Source organism: Cydia splendana, chromosome 2 (genome assembly GCF_910591565.1).
Source record: "Cydia splendana chromosome 2, ilCydSple1.2, whole genome shotgun sequence".
In the NCBI taxonomy this organism is placed as follows: Eukaryota; Metazoa; Arthropoda; class Insecta; order Lepidoptera; family Tortricidae; genus Cydia; species Cydia splendana.
Window position 1 is genome coordinate 12,511,404 of NC_085961.1, and position 18,709 is coordinate 12,530,112.

The 18,709-nt window shown below is 38.7% G+C and overlaps 2 protein-coding genes across 2 annotated transcripts; one reads left to right on the plus strand and one right to left on the minus strand.

Annotated features, from left to right (window-relative positions):
* Positions 1-8,803: 8,803 nt before the first annotated feature.
* On the plus strand, positions 8,804-10,600 carry LOC134804065 (mitochondrial transcription rescue factor 1). The gene is made up of 4 exons (XM_063776966.1): positions 8,804-9,100; positions 9,315-9,457; positions 9,613-9,685; positions 10,319-10,600. The coding sequence occupies exons 1-4, from the start codon at positions 8,900-8,902 to the stop codon at positions 10,523-10,525; spliced, it is 624 nt and encodes a 207-aa protein (XP_063633036.1). The 5' UTR covers positions 8,804-8,899; the 3' UTR covers positions 10,526-10,600.
* Positions 10,601-12,627: 2,027 nt separating this feature from the next.
* LOC134803948 (stimulator of interferon genes protein-like) lies at positions 12,628-17,116 on the minus strand. The gene is made up of 8 exons (XM_063776782.1): positions 16,915-17,116; positions 16,671-16,721; positions 16,349-16,584; positions 15,863-15,954; positions 15,394-15,559; positions 14,347-14,515; positions 13,298-13,411; positions 12,628-12,780 (listed from the first exon to the last, which is right to left on the minus strand). Exons 1-8 carry the CDS (start codon positions 16,985-16,987, stop codon positions 12,689-12,691), a joined length of 993 nt encoding a protein of 330 aa, XP_063632852.1. The 5' UTR covers positions 16,988-17,116; the 3' UTR covers positions 12,628-12,688.
* Between the last annotated feature and the right edge of the window lie 1,593 nt (positions 17,117-18,709).

Here is an 18,709-nt window from a genome sequence, read left to right on the forward strand (position 1 = left end):
AGTGAGATAGTTGATATTAAAGGTCCCTTTTTTTTAGTTTTTCGTAAATAACTCTTAAACGGTGGCGCATAGCAAAAATTTTCTTAAACATAAGTAATCTGCATAAAATTGCCTACAAGAAAGATTCCGTACAATTTTTCGCTAGGATCAATATTCAAAGAGATATTAAGGCGGGAAAGTTAATTATAATCACTTTTTGAAGGTCTCTTTTTTTAGTTTTTCGTAAATAACTCGTAAACGGTGGCCAATATAAAAACAATTGTTAAACGTTAATAATCGACACAACATTTTCAATAAAAAAAGATTTAGTACATTTTTAGCACGGATCAATATTTAAAAAGATAATAAAGAGGGAAAGTTAATTATAATAAATTCTAAGGTTCCTTGTTTTTATTTTTTCGTTAAGAATTTGAAAAGTATGACTCATAGCAAAAACAAATTTTACACAAATAATAAACATAAAATTTCCTACAAGAAACATGTAGAACACTTTTCGCTAGGATCAATATTTAAAAAGACAAAGCATCCGGTAAGTCAATTATAATCAATTTTAAAGTCCCTTTTTAGTTTTTTGTAAATAACTCGTAAACGGTGTCCCATAGCACAATAGGTTTTTATGAATAAATAATCTCCATAAAATTTTCTGCAAAAAACATCTGAACACTTTTCTCTAGGATCAATATTTAAAACGATATTAAAGGAAGAAAGTTAATCACAATCAGTTCACAGGTCGCTTTTTTTTTCGTAAATAACTCGTAAACGGTTGCAACGGGGGCAGTTGCAAAAAATATTATACATAAATATTGAACATAAAATTGTCCACAAAAAAGGTTTTGTACACTTTTTCGCTACGATCAATATTTAATGAGGTATTAAAGGGGGTAAGTTAATTATAATCAATTTCCAGGTCCCTATTTTAAGTTTTTCGTAAATGACTCGTAAACGGTGGCCCATAGCAAAATAGGTTCTTAATGTTAACTAACCCCCCTTGGCTAAAAAGTGGCCTCCATGTTTAAAATTCATTTGTTTACGTAAGATGTCCGTCTTTGGGTCACGAATTTACATGTGTGTACCAAATTTCAACTTAATTGGTCCAGTACTTTTGAAGAAAATGGGCTGTGACAGACAGACAGACAGTCGCACGAGTGATCCTATAAGGGTTCCGTTTTTTCCTTTTGAGGTACGGGACCCTAAAAACTAAAAAAAGTGACATGTGAATTGATTGTAATGAACTTTCTTCCTTTAATATCGTTTTAAATATTGATCCTAGAGAAAAGTGTTCAGATGTTTTTTGCAGGAAATTTTATGTAGATTATTTATTCATAAAACCTATTTTGCTATGGGACACCGTTTACGAGTTATTTACAAAAAACTAAAAAGGGACTTTAAAATTGATTGTAATTAACTTACCGGCTGCTTTGTCTTTTTAAATATTGATCCTAGCGAAAAGTGTTCTACATGTTTCTTGTAGGAAATTTTATGTTTATTATTTATGTGTGATCAACAGGGTAAAGACCGGTAGTGATCACCGAATCGTAAGAGGCACACTGAATATCAATATTAAACTTGAAAGGTCTAGCCTGATGAAGTCTACGCTCCGACCTACTCGAGCCCATGTTCAAAACCCTGAAAGCTTTCAACTCGAGCTCTCTAACCGCTTTGCTTGCCTAGAGAACTTGGCTTCAGTGGACGAAATCAACGACGGGCTAGTGGAAACTGTCCACACAGTAGGGTCTAAGTTTTTTAGACCCCGCCGTAAAGATAGACCTCAGAAATTGACCGAGCAAACCTTAAACCTCATGGCTGAACGACGCTCGCTACAGTTGCAGTCTCCCGATGACGCAGAGTCATATAGGCAGCAGTCAATAGACGTATATCTAAGTCCTTGCGACATGATCTGCGTCTCTTTAATACTAACCGTATTAAAGAGACTATTGAGCGAAACCAAGGCTCCAAAGTGTTCGCAAAGGACAAAGCAACGCAAGCAAAGCAAGGGTCTATTGGGCAAAGCCAGCTGACAAAGCTGAAACGGGAAGATGGCAGCATAGCGTCGAGCAAAGCGGAGGTTTTAGGTGAGATCGAGAGGTTCTATGGACAGTTATACACTTCGATCGCAAAGCCCGTTGACAGCTTGGTAGGAGATCCAAGAGCCAAGCTGTCCCGACATTATACCGAAGATATCCCGGACATCAGTCTGTACGAGATTAGGATGGCCCTGAAGCAGCTTAAGAACAACAAGGCGCCGGGCAAAGACGAAATCACTTCAGAGCTTCTGAGAGCGGGTGGAACACCGGTACTTAAAGTCCTCCAGAAGCTCTTTAATTCCGCCTTGTCCGAAGGCATAACGCCTGAAACATGGAATAGAGGCGAGGTGGTGCTGTTCTTCAAAAAAGGTGATAACAACCTATTGAAGAACTACAGACCCATCACGCTTCTGAGCCATGTCTATAAGCTGTTTTCAAGGGTCATCACGAACCGTCTCGAACACAGACTTGATGACTTCCAGCCTCCCGAACAAGCCGGTTTCCGAAAAGGCTATAGTACCATAGACCACATCCATACGCTGCGGCAAGTTATACAGAAGACCGAAGAGTATAACTTGCCATTATGCTTAGCGTTTGTGGACTATGAGAAAGCCTTCGATTCGGTGGAAACATGGGCGGTGCTTGAGTCTCTTCAGCGATGCCATATTGACTATCGGTACATCGAAGTGTTGAAGTGTTTGTATAATAACGCCACCATGTCGGTCCGAGTACAGGAGCAGAGCACGAGGGCGATTCCATTGCAAAGAGGCGTAAGGCAGGGAGACGTTATCTCTCCGAAACTGTTTACTGCCGTAATGGAAGACGCCTTCAAGCTCCTGGAATGGGAAGGACTTGGCATCAACATCAACGGCGAATACATCACTCACCTTCGGTTTGCCGACGATATCGTAGTCATGGCAAAGTCGATGGAGGAACTCAGCATGATGCTCGATGACCTCAACCGAGTTTCACAACGGGTGGGCTTGAAAATGAACATGGACAAGACGAAACTTATGTCAAATGCCAATGTTGTGCCCATCCCAGTCTCTGTTGGGAACTCGGTACTCGAAGTTGTTGACTCGTACTACCTAGGACAACTAGTCCAATTAGGTAGGTCCAACTTCGAGAAAGAGGTCAACCGCCGAATCCAACTCGGTTGGGCAGCGTTCGGGAAACTACGTAATGTCTTTTCGTCCAACATACCTCAGTGCCTCAAGACGAAAGTCTTTAATCAATGTGTGTTACCAGTGATGACTTACGGCTCCGAAACGTGGTCTTTCACTATCGGCCTCATCTCAAAACTCAAAGTCGCTCAACGAGCTATGGAGAGGGCTATGCTCGGAGTTTCTCTACGTGATCGAATCAGAAATGAGGAGATCCGTAGACGAACTAAAGTCACCGACATAGTGTGCTCGAGTAGAGACCACGGACTAGCAAGCGCAGCGTAGGACGTCCACCCACAAGATGGACAGACGATCTTGTTAAGGTCGCCGGAAGACGCTGGATGCGGGTCGCTTCCAACCGGCACGTATGGAGGTCCAAGGGGGAGGCCTATGTTCAGCAGTGGACGTCTTATGGCTGAGATGATGATGATGATGATGATTTATGTGTAAGATTTGTTTTTGCTATGAGTCATACTTTTCAAATTATTAACGAAAAAATAAAAACAAGGAACCTTAGAATTTATTATAATTAACTTTCCCTCTTTATTATCTTTTTAAATATTGATCCCTGCTAAAAATGTACTGAATCTTTTTTATTGAAAATTTTGTGTAGATTATTAGTTCATTTTTTTTATATTGGCCACCGTTTACGAGTTATTTACGAAAAACTAAAAAAAGGGACCTTTAATATCACATATTTCACTTCCAGTCAAGAATTCGATCAAGCAACCGGCAAATTCGGATTCAGCGGGGTCTAATTAGGTTAAAAAACCCGGTTGCCAAAAAGTAATATGTTTTGCCAGTAGAAATCGATTTTTATAAAAATGTGACCAGTCTAAATTATTCAATTTGATTAATTTTATAGCCTTTTAAAATATGTTTACACAATTTATCAATCGTGACTGAATTCCGGATTGGTTAGATGGGTGTGTGCCTTTGCTGCCCAACTTGTTATAAAATGACAATATGACGGACGAATGTCTGAAATGTCACCGTATTTAAGAATTATTTTGCTTTTCTTCGTAAGTATGTTGAAAAACATTGTGTGTATAACATATTTGCATATTTATACTGTGATTACCCATTTTATGAAACGTCCGCTAAACTAGCACAGGACCGACGCTGACAGTGGTCACGGGCGTACTGGCGTGAGGAATAGGCGCAAGGTATTGCCGCGTAGGGTGTAATTTAGTAGGCAAAATGTTGAATTCATCAAATGATGAATGAAAAAATTAACGTATCGATAAAAGGACAAGCAATAATGAAGATTTACTTAAAAGCTATCGACTGAAGTAAGTTTCATATACATTTTCGTCCTAGTACTTCTAACATAAGGAAATAAAGACAGTGTTAGGCATGTTTTCAACTTAAGATTCTATCGAGAAAATAATGAGCCGTCGTGTTTCTGACAAGCAATAACGTAGTTCAAGGACTGAAGTTATACATACTAGAAAATAATGCATGAAATCCTTGTAAAAGTCTGTAAATATGGTGGTGGTAATCAAAGAAACTTAATTGCTAAATTGGAAATCAAAATAACTAAAATGGGCCAGAATCACCAATTTTAAACTACTACGTTTAGTGCTCATCGATGTTAGTGTCGTAAGCGCCATCGACAATAAGGTCCCTTTTCATAGATAATACCACATATTCTCTTTGGTAACTAGTTGCGTTAAGCCCCCTCCAGACTATGCGCCTGAATCGCGGGCGAAGCCGCGAACGCGAGTGTGGAGTCTAGTTCGCTGATATGCGAAATCGACTCCAGACTCGCGTTCGCGGCTTCGCGCCGCGATTCGCGCACGAGTGTGGAGGGGGCTATAGACTGAACGATTGGCACGAATTCGTGAGTAACACCGCTAAACCATAGTTCGTTTTTTTTAGCATTAGAAATAAGGTAAACAATCTTGACGTGTCTTTTAATTGAAAAACACATTTTAAAAATAAGTTACGGCAAATATGTAACAATTATGAATCTAATACGATCATTTATATTCTTCTGCTTTCATAAGTAATAGTTACTGATTTTTAAAAAGCGGTTTTCAATTAAAAGACATGTCAAGATCGCTTACCTTCTTTCAAGTTCTTACTAATGCAAAAAAAACGAACTATAGTACTTACCATTTTTACTTTTTATGGCCCCTCTTGAGATATACGTCAATGGCCTATAGAGTTAGACGCAATGCACATTGGACAAAGAAATAGGAAATATTAGGCAAAGCTCTGCGTAGGTGGCACCTTTGTGGCACAGACAGTAAACAAACCACATTGACAGATGGCCTACCGCAAAACAAGAAAATCGAAATTTCGTTATCTAATCTCTCTATCACTCTTGCATATTCGAGCGATAAAGAGATTTTCGCGTTTACCGGTAGGCCCTTGTTAATAAACCGCCTAAGCCTTGATGCATCAATGTCATATTTTATTGTCTGTGAAAACTTGTCAAATAACAGTTTAAAAGCCTACTAATTCACAGTCCTACCTTGTAGTCCGCCTCGCAGGACTACGGTGTAGGATATAGCTCACACACCCTCCTACGTTGTAGTCCGCCTCGCAGGACTACGACTACGGAGCAAGAAATAGCTCACACACGGTACTGTATTGCCCATAGAATTAGATGACAAAGAATAACTGTCAATCTTCAAAAGTGTGACCAAAAATGAAATGCAAGTGTGTGCGTAAATTGTCTATGTGAGATCAAAAATAGTGATGTCATGTTACAACATATTAATAATCTGTCGATGTTCGATTGCTTTATCGACTACTTTTTCAAATGTGTTATTTTAAACGTTAAAATTCTACGACATTATGACGTATAAATAACACTTGCACTGCGTTTGCCATCAAAATCGTTGCAGACTTTTCTTAATGTAACTCTTACTGTGTTGGAAAGTGAAGTTTAAGTTTACCGCTATACATGAACACCTTCAAAAAGGTATAACAATCGTTATTATTTGAAGTCGGTTATAAAAGCTAATATCTTAATGATGTCTTGTGAAGAAATAATTACATAGCTATTAATATACCGACAAGTTATCGATACTGTCATATGAACATTTTGTCAAGCCCTAGCGTAAAGTAACAGATTATGTTTTTACACAAAATATTTTAAATTATAGACTAATATGATAAAATATTAGCACACAAAGGAAGAAAAACTTATAATGAACTGTATAAACCGGCGTCTTACACTTTTTACGCTGTTAATTTGTCAAAATATCGTTATGAAAATTTCGCTCGGAATATCATAAATCCTCTGAAATGAGTATTTGCTTGGACTATTTGGCCCTGTGACACTGCAATCCGGCACACTACAAGACACCATCTTCACTGAATTACTTTATTTAATACTTTTCGTCCTAATCCGTGTATATTTTTCAATTTGAAAATTACCGTGATAAGCTCTTGGCCGTCCGCGGCCGTCGTCATACTCAAAAGTGGTTACGTTTTCTCTTTGGTAGTCTGACTCTTTCGCACTCATGGGATGTTCATATACGTGATGGCTTCCCTTTCGCACACTTCAACTGTCTGTCAAGCGCGAGCGGATGGTAGGTCTATGGTTTTGCCGTCCATCACTGCTTCGTTTCTCACAAGTGTCGGTCTACTTACTCTTGAAAATGTTACGTGCAATAAAAAAAAAGAAAATAGATCTTCTGCTATGTATTTTCTTGTTATTGGATAAAAATAATAAAGAGTGTGGGAAAAGAAACTGCTAAAAATTCGCCAGAGAGCGTCATATTTCTTAAGTATTGGTAATAATTGTTGCAATGCCTATTCCTCCATTGTTTGTTGGAGTGATTGGATGATTTCTGGTCCCAAAAACAGCGATTTTCTTTATAAATTTCAAAGAAATGGCGCGCACTGTTGTCATACGTCAAACACGGTAGTCCGCAACGTAGGACGACAACCCACACACAATCCTACGCGGCGGACTACAGCGGTGGGCGGGGCTTGTAGGATTTGTAGGACCCAAGAGGCATCCTACTTGGGTTTGTAGGACGGCACGTAGTCCGCGACCCCCATACACAATCCTACCCAACGAGGCGGACTACAATGTAGGAGTGTGAATGGGGGGCTTAAGGCACAGTATGTATAAGTTAGTATATGAATTTACTGAGTCGGTAGTGCTGCACTCTGGCGGCAGAACATTGCAGTAATATCCCCTATTGGATAGGTGGAATACCATCCACCTAAACTAGACCTAAACTTTTATCAGTGTTTATTACGCGAGGTTGTGCTTTTTTTTATTGCTTTAGCCCCCTCCACACTCGTACGCGAATCGCGGCGCGAAGCCGCGGACGTGAGTGTGGAGTCGATTTTCGCAGACAGCGAAATCGACTCCACACTCGCGTTCGCGGCTTCGCCCGCGATTCACTCACATAGTCTGGAGTGGGCTTTTGAAGCACAATAATAATTTAAGTTCGTACAAGCAGCATGTGCAGCCTAAGCCTAAGCGCGCACCACGATTTTAGTTTTTGCGACACGATTTTAGAATCGCGCTGTAATATATCGCAGAAAATTCACTGCGCGCACTGCGATGAAAAATTCGCGGTTTGTTCATTCTCAACATGGATTTCGTACCAGTCGTTTGTCATGAAACGTTGTCTTTAATATGTGATCGCTGTATGACTTTGAGTATTTATACCACAAAGGTGATCTCCTTCTATTTTCATAATTAAATGGTCAACATCTAGCGTCTTCAGCAGCAGGTTCCGACATGTTGCCGCTTGGAGAGCGATATGCCGACTGAGGTCCGGGTGCGATTTTATTATCGCAGTGCGCGCGGGGCCATACAACTCAGTATGCCGCAATTCACCTTGCGACAATCGCGTCGCGAGCAGTCGCGGAAAAATGTGACAAATCACAATTTTAAAATCGCTGCGATTTTTTTGTCGCATATGCGCGCACTGCCATATAAACACATACGTTACATTTCTGCGACTAAATTATCGCGCGACAAAAAGTCGTGGTGCGCGCTTGGCCTAAAGACCATGAAACTGCCATAGACTATCGGTTCAGAACGCACTGCGATTAATTTCTTGCGGTTTGAACCGCACAAAGTGACGGCATGCCTCGTAAAGATCGGTTTTCCTAGGATAGCGGTGCCGTCATATAGCGGCAGAGGGCCTACCGCGATCCACGTTCGACGTGTTGCCTCTCTGTCGCACTTGTAAATTCGTACGTAAGTGTGACAGGGAGGCAACACGTCGAACGTGGTTCGCGGTAAGCCCTCTGTCTCCATACTAAATAATACGGCTAAATATGGATGTCGTAGTATTTGTATGGAGACGGCCGCTATATGACGGCACCGCTATCCTAGGAAACTAGAGCATAAGCGCACTCATATAAGGCCCATAAGGAAGAGCGAGAAAGCGATATCTCTTTCTCGCTCTTACTTATTGGTGCGTCGCACAATGACCTTGGTGGGGTGCGATAGTCTGTTACCACTATTACAAGACTGAAACCGCAAGAAATGTATCGCAGTGCGTTCTAATAGCCTGAAACGCACTACCGCACCGCGACCTTGGTGCGGTAGTGTGTTACGGCCTAAGTTAATATTTGGCTATACTGAACGCACCTTCCTCTTTTGACACTTGAATCAGCTGTCTAGCCGTCAATGTCAAATTATGTATTAAAAATCTTCGTAGTCAAGTGCAAAGTAAACCAAATCTAACCCTGCTGGGAAGAAACTTGTGTAGTAACAATAAGTTAACAATGTTTTTGAACAAAACTAACATGAATGCTTTATGGCGCTGTGTTGCAAAACCTGTATTAACGAATAAAATAGGACTGGAATCTTTCAAGAAATTTATGAGTACAACTATCTGTTCAAAATATATAGGTACAACTTTGTTAGTACCAACTCAATGCAAATACTATTCGCCTTATAATACGATTAGACATAAATCAAAAAAGGTTTGTATATTGTTGTCAATAAAATATATATATTTTTTTTAGTTTTAAAGTTTATTATTGTTGTATGTTTGTTAGTCAGTAAGGTACAGGCCTTTTGTTTGGGTTGCCCATTAAGTCAGTGGGGTTGCCTAAAAATAAATTGTTCGATATAAATATAACATAACATAACTAGTAACTTGACATTATAGATTATAGTAATGTTATTTAATTATAGCAAATGGCCGACGAGTGTGATGATGAAGGAGATACATTTGATGATGACCCATCTTTGTCAAGAGATTCAAAAGTAGTGAAATTCAACACCACATCATTACGGGCCGACTTGATACTAAAAACAGCATTAGGGGTTGCAAGAAAGTGAGTATGTAGCAATAACATGTTTTGTCCCTTTGATTTCACATAATACTTTAACTTTTAAGGTACACTTCATTAACTTCATATTAGCTTTGATAATAACCAAGAATGGAGGAAAGAAAACTTTTAATCTTCAATATTATTTTATTTTTTTCCAGTAAAATAGAGCAATTATTCTATGAAAGCAAAATTAGAGTCAATGGGAAAAAGATAGTAAAGAAAAGTCTTTCTGTAAGTATTTAAGAAACTAAATAATTTTTCTCAAAAATGGACGGCAAATTCGACTTTGCCGTCTAAAAAATAGGTCGCGAAGCGCTTAGTTTATGGTCAGTCAAAAATTAAAAAGTTAAAAACATTGCAGTCTCGATTTTGGGACTGCAATGTCGCATACAAATTCCATTATTTGTCGAGTTCCAAACTTTTTAAAAGTTGAAATGGCCATATCAATTGAAGGCACAGGCCCTTTGAACAGCCAAACAGATGATTAGTGCCGCGACTATTTAGTTGTCTCAAATAGGTTGGCGTATTTTCGGCAGAAAAATACACTTCTATTTTTTTATTAAAAAAATAAAAAGGCGGCAAGGGCTTTCTTCTGTGAAAATATATACGTAACAACGTTGCTTTTGTAAAATATTTCTATGATATTTATATTTCTTCCACCATTTTTGAGAAAAGCACTATATATGACTCGGCTGGAAGGCTACTTGCTGGCTTCGGATTCAATTAAACGGACTCCCAAGGTCGTCCGTTTAAAACGAATCCTCAGCCTGCAAGTAGCTACTTCCGAGCCTCGACAATAATGTACTATATTATTATATCTTGTAGAAGATACAACAAAAATATTAAGATTATTTATTTTTTTAGGTAAAAATAGGAGATGAAATTGATATCATAAAGGCTGTAAGCCCTAAGAATCCTCATCATTTATACATTTCCCGTATTGAAGTGATGAATTTAGCTGCAAAAGAAGAAACCATTGTGGTCACAGCACGGAGGTTTAAAACATTGCTCATTGAGAATTATGAAACTGATCCATACAAGGGCTCTGCAAATGAAGAACAGAATAAATAAAATAAAATATTTCAATACTTGTAACTTGAACCAAACTATATAGTAGTTTCTGTAAATAAATTATGTTGCTAATGATCAGTTTATATTTATTGACCTACATATGATTGCAAAGATACAAGTAGACAGTCTGCCTGAATATTCAAAAGATTTGTAGTGGTTTAAGGAATTTGTATTGAAATTTTTTGTATGCAATAATTCTCCGGTTTTGTTAGTACATTTCAACATACACAACATGAACACAAATGATGCTAAGGATATGCCTGGATTAGAATTATAATTAATGTACCATCAGGTGCAAAAGTGCATGGCAACTTTTTCAATGAATTCATAATTTCTCCATCAAGACACGCGGTAGCGTGTCCAGCCAAGTTCAAAGAAAAAGGAACTGGCGACGCAGCAACCGTGTGTAATATTACACGAACCATTTCGAGCTACTTTTGACCCCTTCACAACTTGAAACCTACTTAACCTACACTAATGAAATTTGGCACATGTATTCAAGCCCCTTAGCTTGTCCAAAATACAAACTTTCATAAACGTAGCTCAAACAGTTACTGATAAATTTACGTTTAAAAACCGGCATTTTTGTGACTGACTGACATATAGATCATAAACCTAACCCACTTTCAGATGACCTAGAAACTTAAAATTTGGCATCAAGGTAGACTATTAGGTGTATATAGAGGAAAAAATCTGAAAAGTGGAAATTATTGATATTTCGATGGAAAAAAAATAATTAATACTTATAGGCCAAAAACCTAACCCACTTCTAGATCACTTAGAAACTTGATATTTGGCACCAAGGTAGACTATTAGGTGTATATAGAGGAAAAAATCTGAAAACTGGAAATTATTGATATTTCGAGGGAAAAAAATAATTAATACTTATAGACCAAAAACCTAACCCACTTCTAGATCACTTAGAAACTTGATATTTGGCATCAAGGTAGACTATTAGGTGTATATAGAGGGAAAAATCTGATAACTGGAAATTATTGAGATTTAGATGGAAAAAATAATAATTAATACTTATAGACCAAAAATCTAACCCACTTCTAGATCACTTAGAAACTTGATATTTGGCATCACGATAGACTATTAGGTGTATATAGAGGGAAAAATCTGAAAACTGGAAATTATTGATATTTCGATGGAAAAAAAATAATTAATACTTATAGACCAAAAACCTAACCCACTTCTAGATGACTTAGAAACTTGATATTTGGCATCAAGGTAGACTATTAGGTGTATATAGAGGGAAAAATCTGAAAACTGGAAATTATTGATATTTCGATGGAAAAAATAATAATTAATACTTATAGACCAAAAACCTAACCCCTCTTCAAGATCACTTAGAAACTTGATATTTGGCATCAACGTAGACTATTAGGTGTATATAGAGGGAAAAATCTGAAAACTGGAAATTATTGATATTTCGATGGAGAAATAATAATTAATACTTATAGACCAAAAACCTAACCCACTTCTAGATGACTTAGAAACTTGATATTTGGCATCAAGGTAGACTATTAGGTTTGTATATAGGGAAAAATCTGAAAACGGGAAATTATTGATATTTAGATGTAAAAAAATGAATTAGGTAATACTTATTACTTATATACCAAAAACCTAACCCACTTCTAGATCACTTAGAAACTTGATATTTGTCATGAAGGTAGACTATTAGGCGTATAAAAAAGAAAAAAATCTGAAAACTGAAACTTTTTAACAACTGACCGCGCGTTATTGAGGGTCTCCTTTTCAGCTTAGGCAAACTGCTTTTATGATGAATACCTACTATAGTAATTTCTGTACAAAAAGTAATGATATCCCAACAAAAACATAAATGTGAAATGAGAGCAACCAACAAACCAAATTTTAGAAAAGTAGCCTATACGTAAAAACTAGCCAAGACAAATCTTTTATAATTTCAGGATTTTCTACACAACACAGAACTTGGCATCCATATAGATCTCAATTCTTTTGTCAGCGAGTCAACAACGACACATATTCTTAATTGAACTTGGCTCTCATTTCACATTTATGTTTTTGTTGGGATTCAATTTCACAGCTCACTACATCAGTATCAAATATTTACTCATTACTTATAAAATATAGGTTTAACAGTCTAACGACATTTAAAAAAATTACATTTCATAGATTTCACTGGTCCCAGGTAAGGTTTTCATAGTTTGGCTCAATCTCCCGAATCTTCGCCAACAGTGTTTCAGCTAGATTCTCATTAGGATTTGTGTCTGAAAAAAAAAAATTACTCCAGTTCCAGTGGTTTCTCTGAGAACACCATCAATTGTAGCTTTCCATGTCAAAAGTATCATATGGTAGGTACAAGTAGCTTCATAAGTCATAAGGTACTTTTTGACATGGAAAGCCAGAATTATTTGATTGTACTACTTTACGATTGTTTACGGTACAGAACTTGCTAGTTGAGAATAAGATTAAGAAATAACATGTTTTTGGACCTGTCGCTGTGGCCAGTTTAAGTTTACAAGCTTTCTTGTAAGTTGTAAACCCCTACCCCCTTATTCATAAAACTTTACGGGCCGGATTTAGTTAAATTATGTTACAAATACATACGTCAAAATGACAGATAAAGACAAACGATTATTAGCTAATTGAGGTTTATAGCGCGTTTATGAATAAGGGGGTTAGGCTTTCGCTGGTTTTGAAAATTATTAAAAGTACATAAAGTAGCTTTTGTGGAACTGGCCCCCTGGTGTAGGTATACAGGGTGTGCCCTAAGGTGATTCTTACCGTCATAGTACACCAGCTCGCACTTGTCCCGCAGCTCGGGACTGTTGCGGATGATGCTCGGCAGCGTGGCGCAGAACGACTGTGCAATTTCTTCCTCGTCCGCCTTCGCCATCGCTGCAAGACGGATACCAGACGGGGGGTATTAGGGCAGACCACAGACTAACAAACACATAGAACCTCTAACCTTGTTTTCGCACGGTTGCAGAGCATTACAACATGCATAGTGCCTAAAGGGAGTATGAACTGAAGGCCTATCGCAAAAAACGAAATTTCGTTATCTGCCTTTATCGCTCCAAAATAGATAGAAAGGCAGATAACGGAAATTTGATTTTCTCGGTAGGCCCTCTGTAATGGGCAGTACAGGAACCACCATTTTAAAAGCTTGAAGTTTCAATGCCTAGTTACTTATTAGACAACGTGCCTCGGCCGAGGCGGCGCGCACGAGGCACACTACACTGACCATTTTGTGCGCGAGGAAATTGCCTCGCGCGTATGCTCGCTCTGTGTGGACCCGGCTAATTAATTCGAATTTAGGGCGCGGCCACACTGGCGATTTGCGAGCGAGTTGAAAGCGACGCGAGCGCGCAACGATCTCGCAACGCCTTCGTATTCCAGTAAGACAATACGCAGCGAAATCGTAGCGCGACCGCGGCGAACTCACTACGCGCTCGCCTTGCTTTCAACTCGCTCGCAAATCGCCAGTGTGGCCGCGCCCTTAGGCTTAGGCTGCAGAATGGTAGAACCACCATCGAGTATGGTCCCTCCGAGCTAACTCTGCACCGAATAAGGAAACGACAGAGTATGTAAGCGATCAAATTACTGTGAAAATATTACTTTTATAGTGGCGCTACCACACATTGTCGCTGCAATGGCGCCATAGAATAAGCTTAGATGGATCCTATAATAAGACGCCTCGATATACGACACCTACTGGCGAAAACAATCCCGGAGCGTCGTTTCTGGATACATCTTATAAATTGCGCGAGATTAGGATTGTGAAATTAAACCGAAAAACAGTAGGAAGAGGCATAAGGAAGCTTAGTTCTCACGCGTGTAAACGGCTCGCTTCTGCAGCACCATCCACAGCGTGTTGATGGGAGTGGCGCAGACCACATGCACGGGCCGCGGGTCGGTTGGGTGCCGCCGGATCTTGTACACCGTGTTGCGGTACACGCGGTTACACACGCCCGCCACGTGGCGGATGATATCAGGAAGGCTCTGCAAACAATAACATGAACATCAACAGGACAAATTGTAGGAGATGCGCCATATAACTAGAGATGCAACGGATAGTTGTTTGGCCGGATACCGGATATTTGGCCTGGCCATCGGCCATTCGGCCGGCGGAACTGCGGCGACGTATTGTGCAGGTTTTGACTTGTTTCGTAGTGAACGTTCGCGCGCACTCATTTCTGGGTTCGAATTGAGTGCGCGTGCAAGTGAGTGGAATGTTTCAATTGTTTTAAAATAATAAACGGGTATTATGACCGTGACTGTTTCTTAGATCCAATTTGTTTACTCCGAAATCAAGCAATGTTACTATCCGGTATCCGGCCGGATAGTAAAATAATGGCCGGATATGCTGGATACCGGATAGTAACCGAATATCCGGTGCATCTCTACATATAACATAACATCACTGTGCTCGGTGCACGTACACACTTTGGCTTCTTCAGCTCGGCCATAGTTCGTACTCAGATTTTTCAACTTTGTAGGAAACTCTTTCACTATCTGCTAAAGGCAAAGTGAAAAAAGATTCTGCCAAAAATAACATTTTCAATAACACACTTGTTAACTATTTCCGACTGTAGTTAAATGTCGCCAAAGAATCAGACTCTTCAAAACAAATCATATGAGCCCAATCACAAAAGGGTTCTACTAGTAGACTCCAAAGAGTTCCATATTAATTATTGTATTGATTGTCATTCTGCATTATACATTATTTGCAAAATTTCAAATTGATACGGCTCATAATAGAAGTAGGTTAAAATCGACTTGCAAGATACATTGTTGGCTTGTTACTTAGTTACAAGTGATGTTAATTATAAAGGTGCCAAAAATAAACTGTTATGGAAATGGTCAGTCATGTGACTCACAGCGCATTGTTCTAAGCGCGGCAGGCGTTCATGGTTCTTGTTGAAGGTTTCGAGGCTGCGCGGACAGTGTAGGGAGCGTGGGAAAACTACAAACAAGCGCCGCACTGGAAACACTGTACGCCGGGACATCGCAGCAGCCCTTATGGCTTCCACCAATCCCTCGTAGCTGATGACAAGACTACAATTACATATTTTCTCAATAAGATATGCTACATGCTACACCTTTAATTCCCATGTAGAAGCATGGGTCATTCCACGAATAAGTAAGGAGTAACATGGAATCACCCAATTGCTAAAGCAATTTTTTTAACTGTTAATGTGGTAAAACTTTAATGTTTAAATCAAGAAACATTGTGAAAAAACTCAATGTTCCCATTGTAATAGGTATTAAATTCAACTTTAATAAATTGCCAAAGAATGAAAGAATGCAACAACCGCGCATGCAAAGCGGCAGTAAGAGCTCACCCACTCGCCACCAGGAGGAATCACTTGGAACAGGTAGCCTTCTGCAAAGCTACATGCCAACGCCTCACCATATGTTATTGTTGCCGGTTGGCACTTCTGGAACATATTCATTATGTTTACAGCTCATATTATATCCATAGTTAACAGAAAGACAAATGAGTTACAGGCCTGCATTTAGACATGCAAGTGTCAGGCCCTCTGAATATTTGGGCCATAGGTATTCTAGCCAGCTTGTAACAAAGAATAGTAGATTTGATTTACTTGGTGGTCTGATTTAAAGATTTTACAAACATTAACATTGGTGGACTACTACAGCTACAACTATATAAATCCAAATGTATTCAATAAGAATCTTACAAGAAAAAATTAAATAGTTTTATCCAGTAAATTTTCATTATTATTATTATTTTAGTTGGGTTGGTTCAGTCTTTTGAACATAGGAAATAAAATTGTATCTTTTTTAGAATTAATGTTTTTCCAGATATCTTACCCATTGTAAATATCTGACTAGAGCATAAGCCATCCATAACATCAGTAACTCTTCTCTTAGTAACAAGTGCCCACAGTACACAGTAATGGGTATAGTCAACAGCAGCACATACAGGGAGAGTTTGTACTTTTCCTTTAGCTTGAGAACAGGCAGCTTCTTACTCTTTACTGCAGTACAAATGGCAATACAGGCTAGTTCAAAGCCCTGGCTTGCCAGTAGATTGGCTATTATGGAAGCTGCAAATTAAAATGTTTATGAATGTATCAAGATATCAATTAATTATTCCTACTCCTAAAAAAAAATTATGAGACAAAACACTCACCTATTATTTGTAAATATTTTTGAGCTAATGCAGAATCCATATTGCCGGAGTCTAAAACATGTACCAAGTTAGAATATGTCTGCAAAGCCATCCAATACTAAATAAAGTATAGGAATTTTATTCTAGGAACAGAGTTTGTATGATAAGATAATGCTTGGTCTGAAATTGCAGTCAGGAAAGTTATAATTTGGTATCAAAAAACGACTCATTTGCTGTAATTGAGTGTAATAATAAAGAAACTTACGATATCCTAGAATGAAGCAGCCAAGAAATAAAATCTGGCCGCCTAAAATACGTTCCAGTTCCATCCCCTTCATACTTAACCATGCAATTCAGTCTCATTTCATTAAGGCTATATAGTTATGCTCGCCGATGTTTTATTTATAAGATTAACAACGAGGTGGATGTGGATAGCATCAAAGAGCATAATAATGTAATCACTGTACGTTCTAATGGCATGGCTTCCAAACCAAACCGAAAATAATAAATGCAGTGTTGCCAACTCGGAATTTGAAAAAAATGCTAGACTTATGTCTAGATTATGCCAGAAATAAGCTAAATAATTTTGAAATGTGCTAATAAAAATGCTAAACAATATATAGGTAACTAAAAATGAGGGTTTTCCACATAAATCAAACAATGCTATTTCTGAAAATTTTATAGAGTCATACCAAGCTAACTTTCACCGACTTGGTTTGCCAAATTTCTTTGAATTGAACCCCCACCCCCCCACCCCTGGCTACGCCCGTGGGTCTACTGTCCTTTAGCATATCCATCTGTCAATTTTACTTCAAGTTCCGCCTCCAGGGGAGAGGGAGAGAAATTAGGATTAGAAATTAGCCGCTTACTGACACAGACAGAATTCCACGCGGGCGGAGCCGCGGGCACAGCTAGTCTCTAATATTTTTCTTGTGTAAGGGTTATTTTATGTACTTTTAGTCGTTTTATTTTCTTGAACCCCCCCCCCCCCCCCGATACTAAAACCTGGCTACGGCCGTGCCGTCTACTGTCCTTTAGCATATCCATCTGTCAACTTTACTTCAAGTTCCGCCTCCAGGGGATAGGGAGAGAAATTAGGATTAGAAATTAGCCGCTTACTGACACAGACAGAATTCCACGCGGGCGGAGCCGCGGGCACAGCTAGTCTCTAATATTTTTCTTGTGTAAGGGTTATTTTATGTACTTTTAGTCGTTTTATTTTCTTGAACCCCCCACCGCGATACTAACACCTGGCTACGCCCGTGATATGTGTACATTTCGTTCTGTGGAGCCGAACGAAACTCTGCACTCTTACTGTCACTAAATCTCTTTTTGCAGACTTCCGACAGATGGTCTACAGTAAGGATTTGTATTATTACTGCCAAGTAGGTTTCAAACTTGGCCTAGGGACACAATTCACTAATTATGCTAAAAAATATGCCAGATGCTAAATGGAAAAATTTGATGCCAAAGAGTGTGAAAATATGCCAGATCTGGCATCAATTATGCCAAGTTGGCAACACTGAATAAATGTTTTTATTTACGTCAAATTGACATTGACAATTCCAATAGTCGCAACACACTACCGCACCGCACCGTGACTTTGGTGAGGTGCGGTAGTGTGTTATGGCTTTAACCTAGGGTTTAGATCATTTCACAATACCGAGTAACATTGGGAATATTCCCAGTAGTATTGAGAATTTACTAGAAAAGTAAACCTATGTTGATTTTTTGCACTTCGCATGATGCATTTGTTGACAAGTAATGATTTAATGTGAAACAACTTATGTTGACATTTACTTAATTTGAATATTACCGTAAATTACTGATTTTTGGGAATCTTACCTTACATTACTGGGAATTTTCCCACCTTGAGTATTTTACCGGTAACGGCACATCACTATTCACGGTAGGCCCTCAAAGGGCCTGGACTCGTGATATTTAGAAAACTAAAGAGTTGAAGATATCTTTCATATAAATATGGGTCCATATTGGGTTGCATATAAGTTTAAGCATAACAACTTGTGTCATAATCAACATTGCGCATACAAATGAAAAGT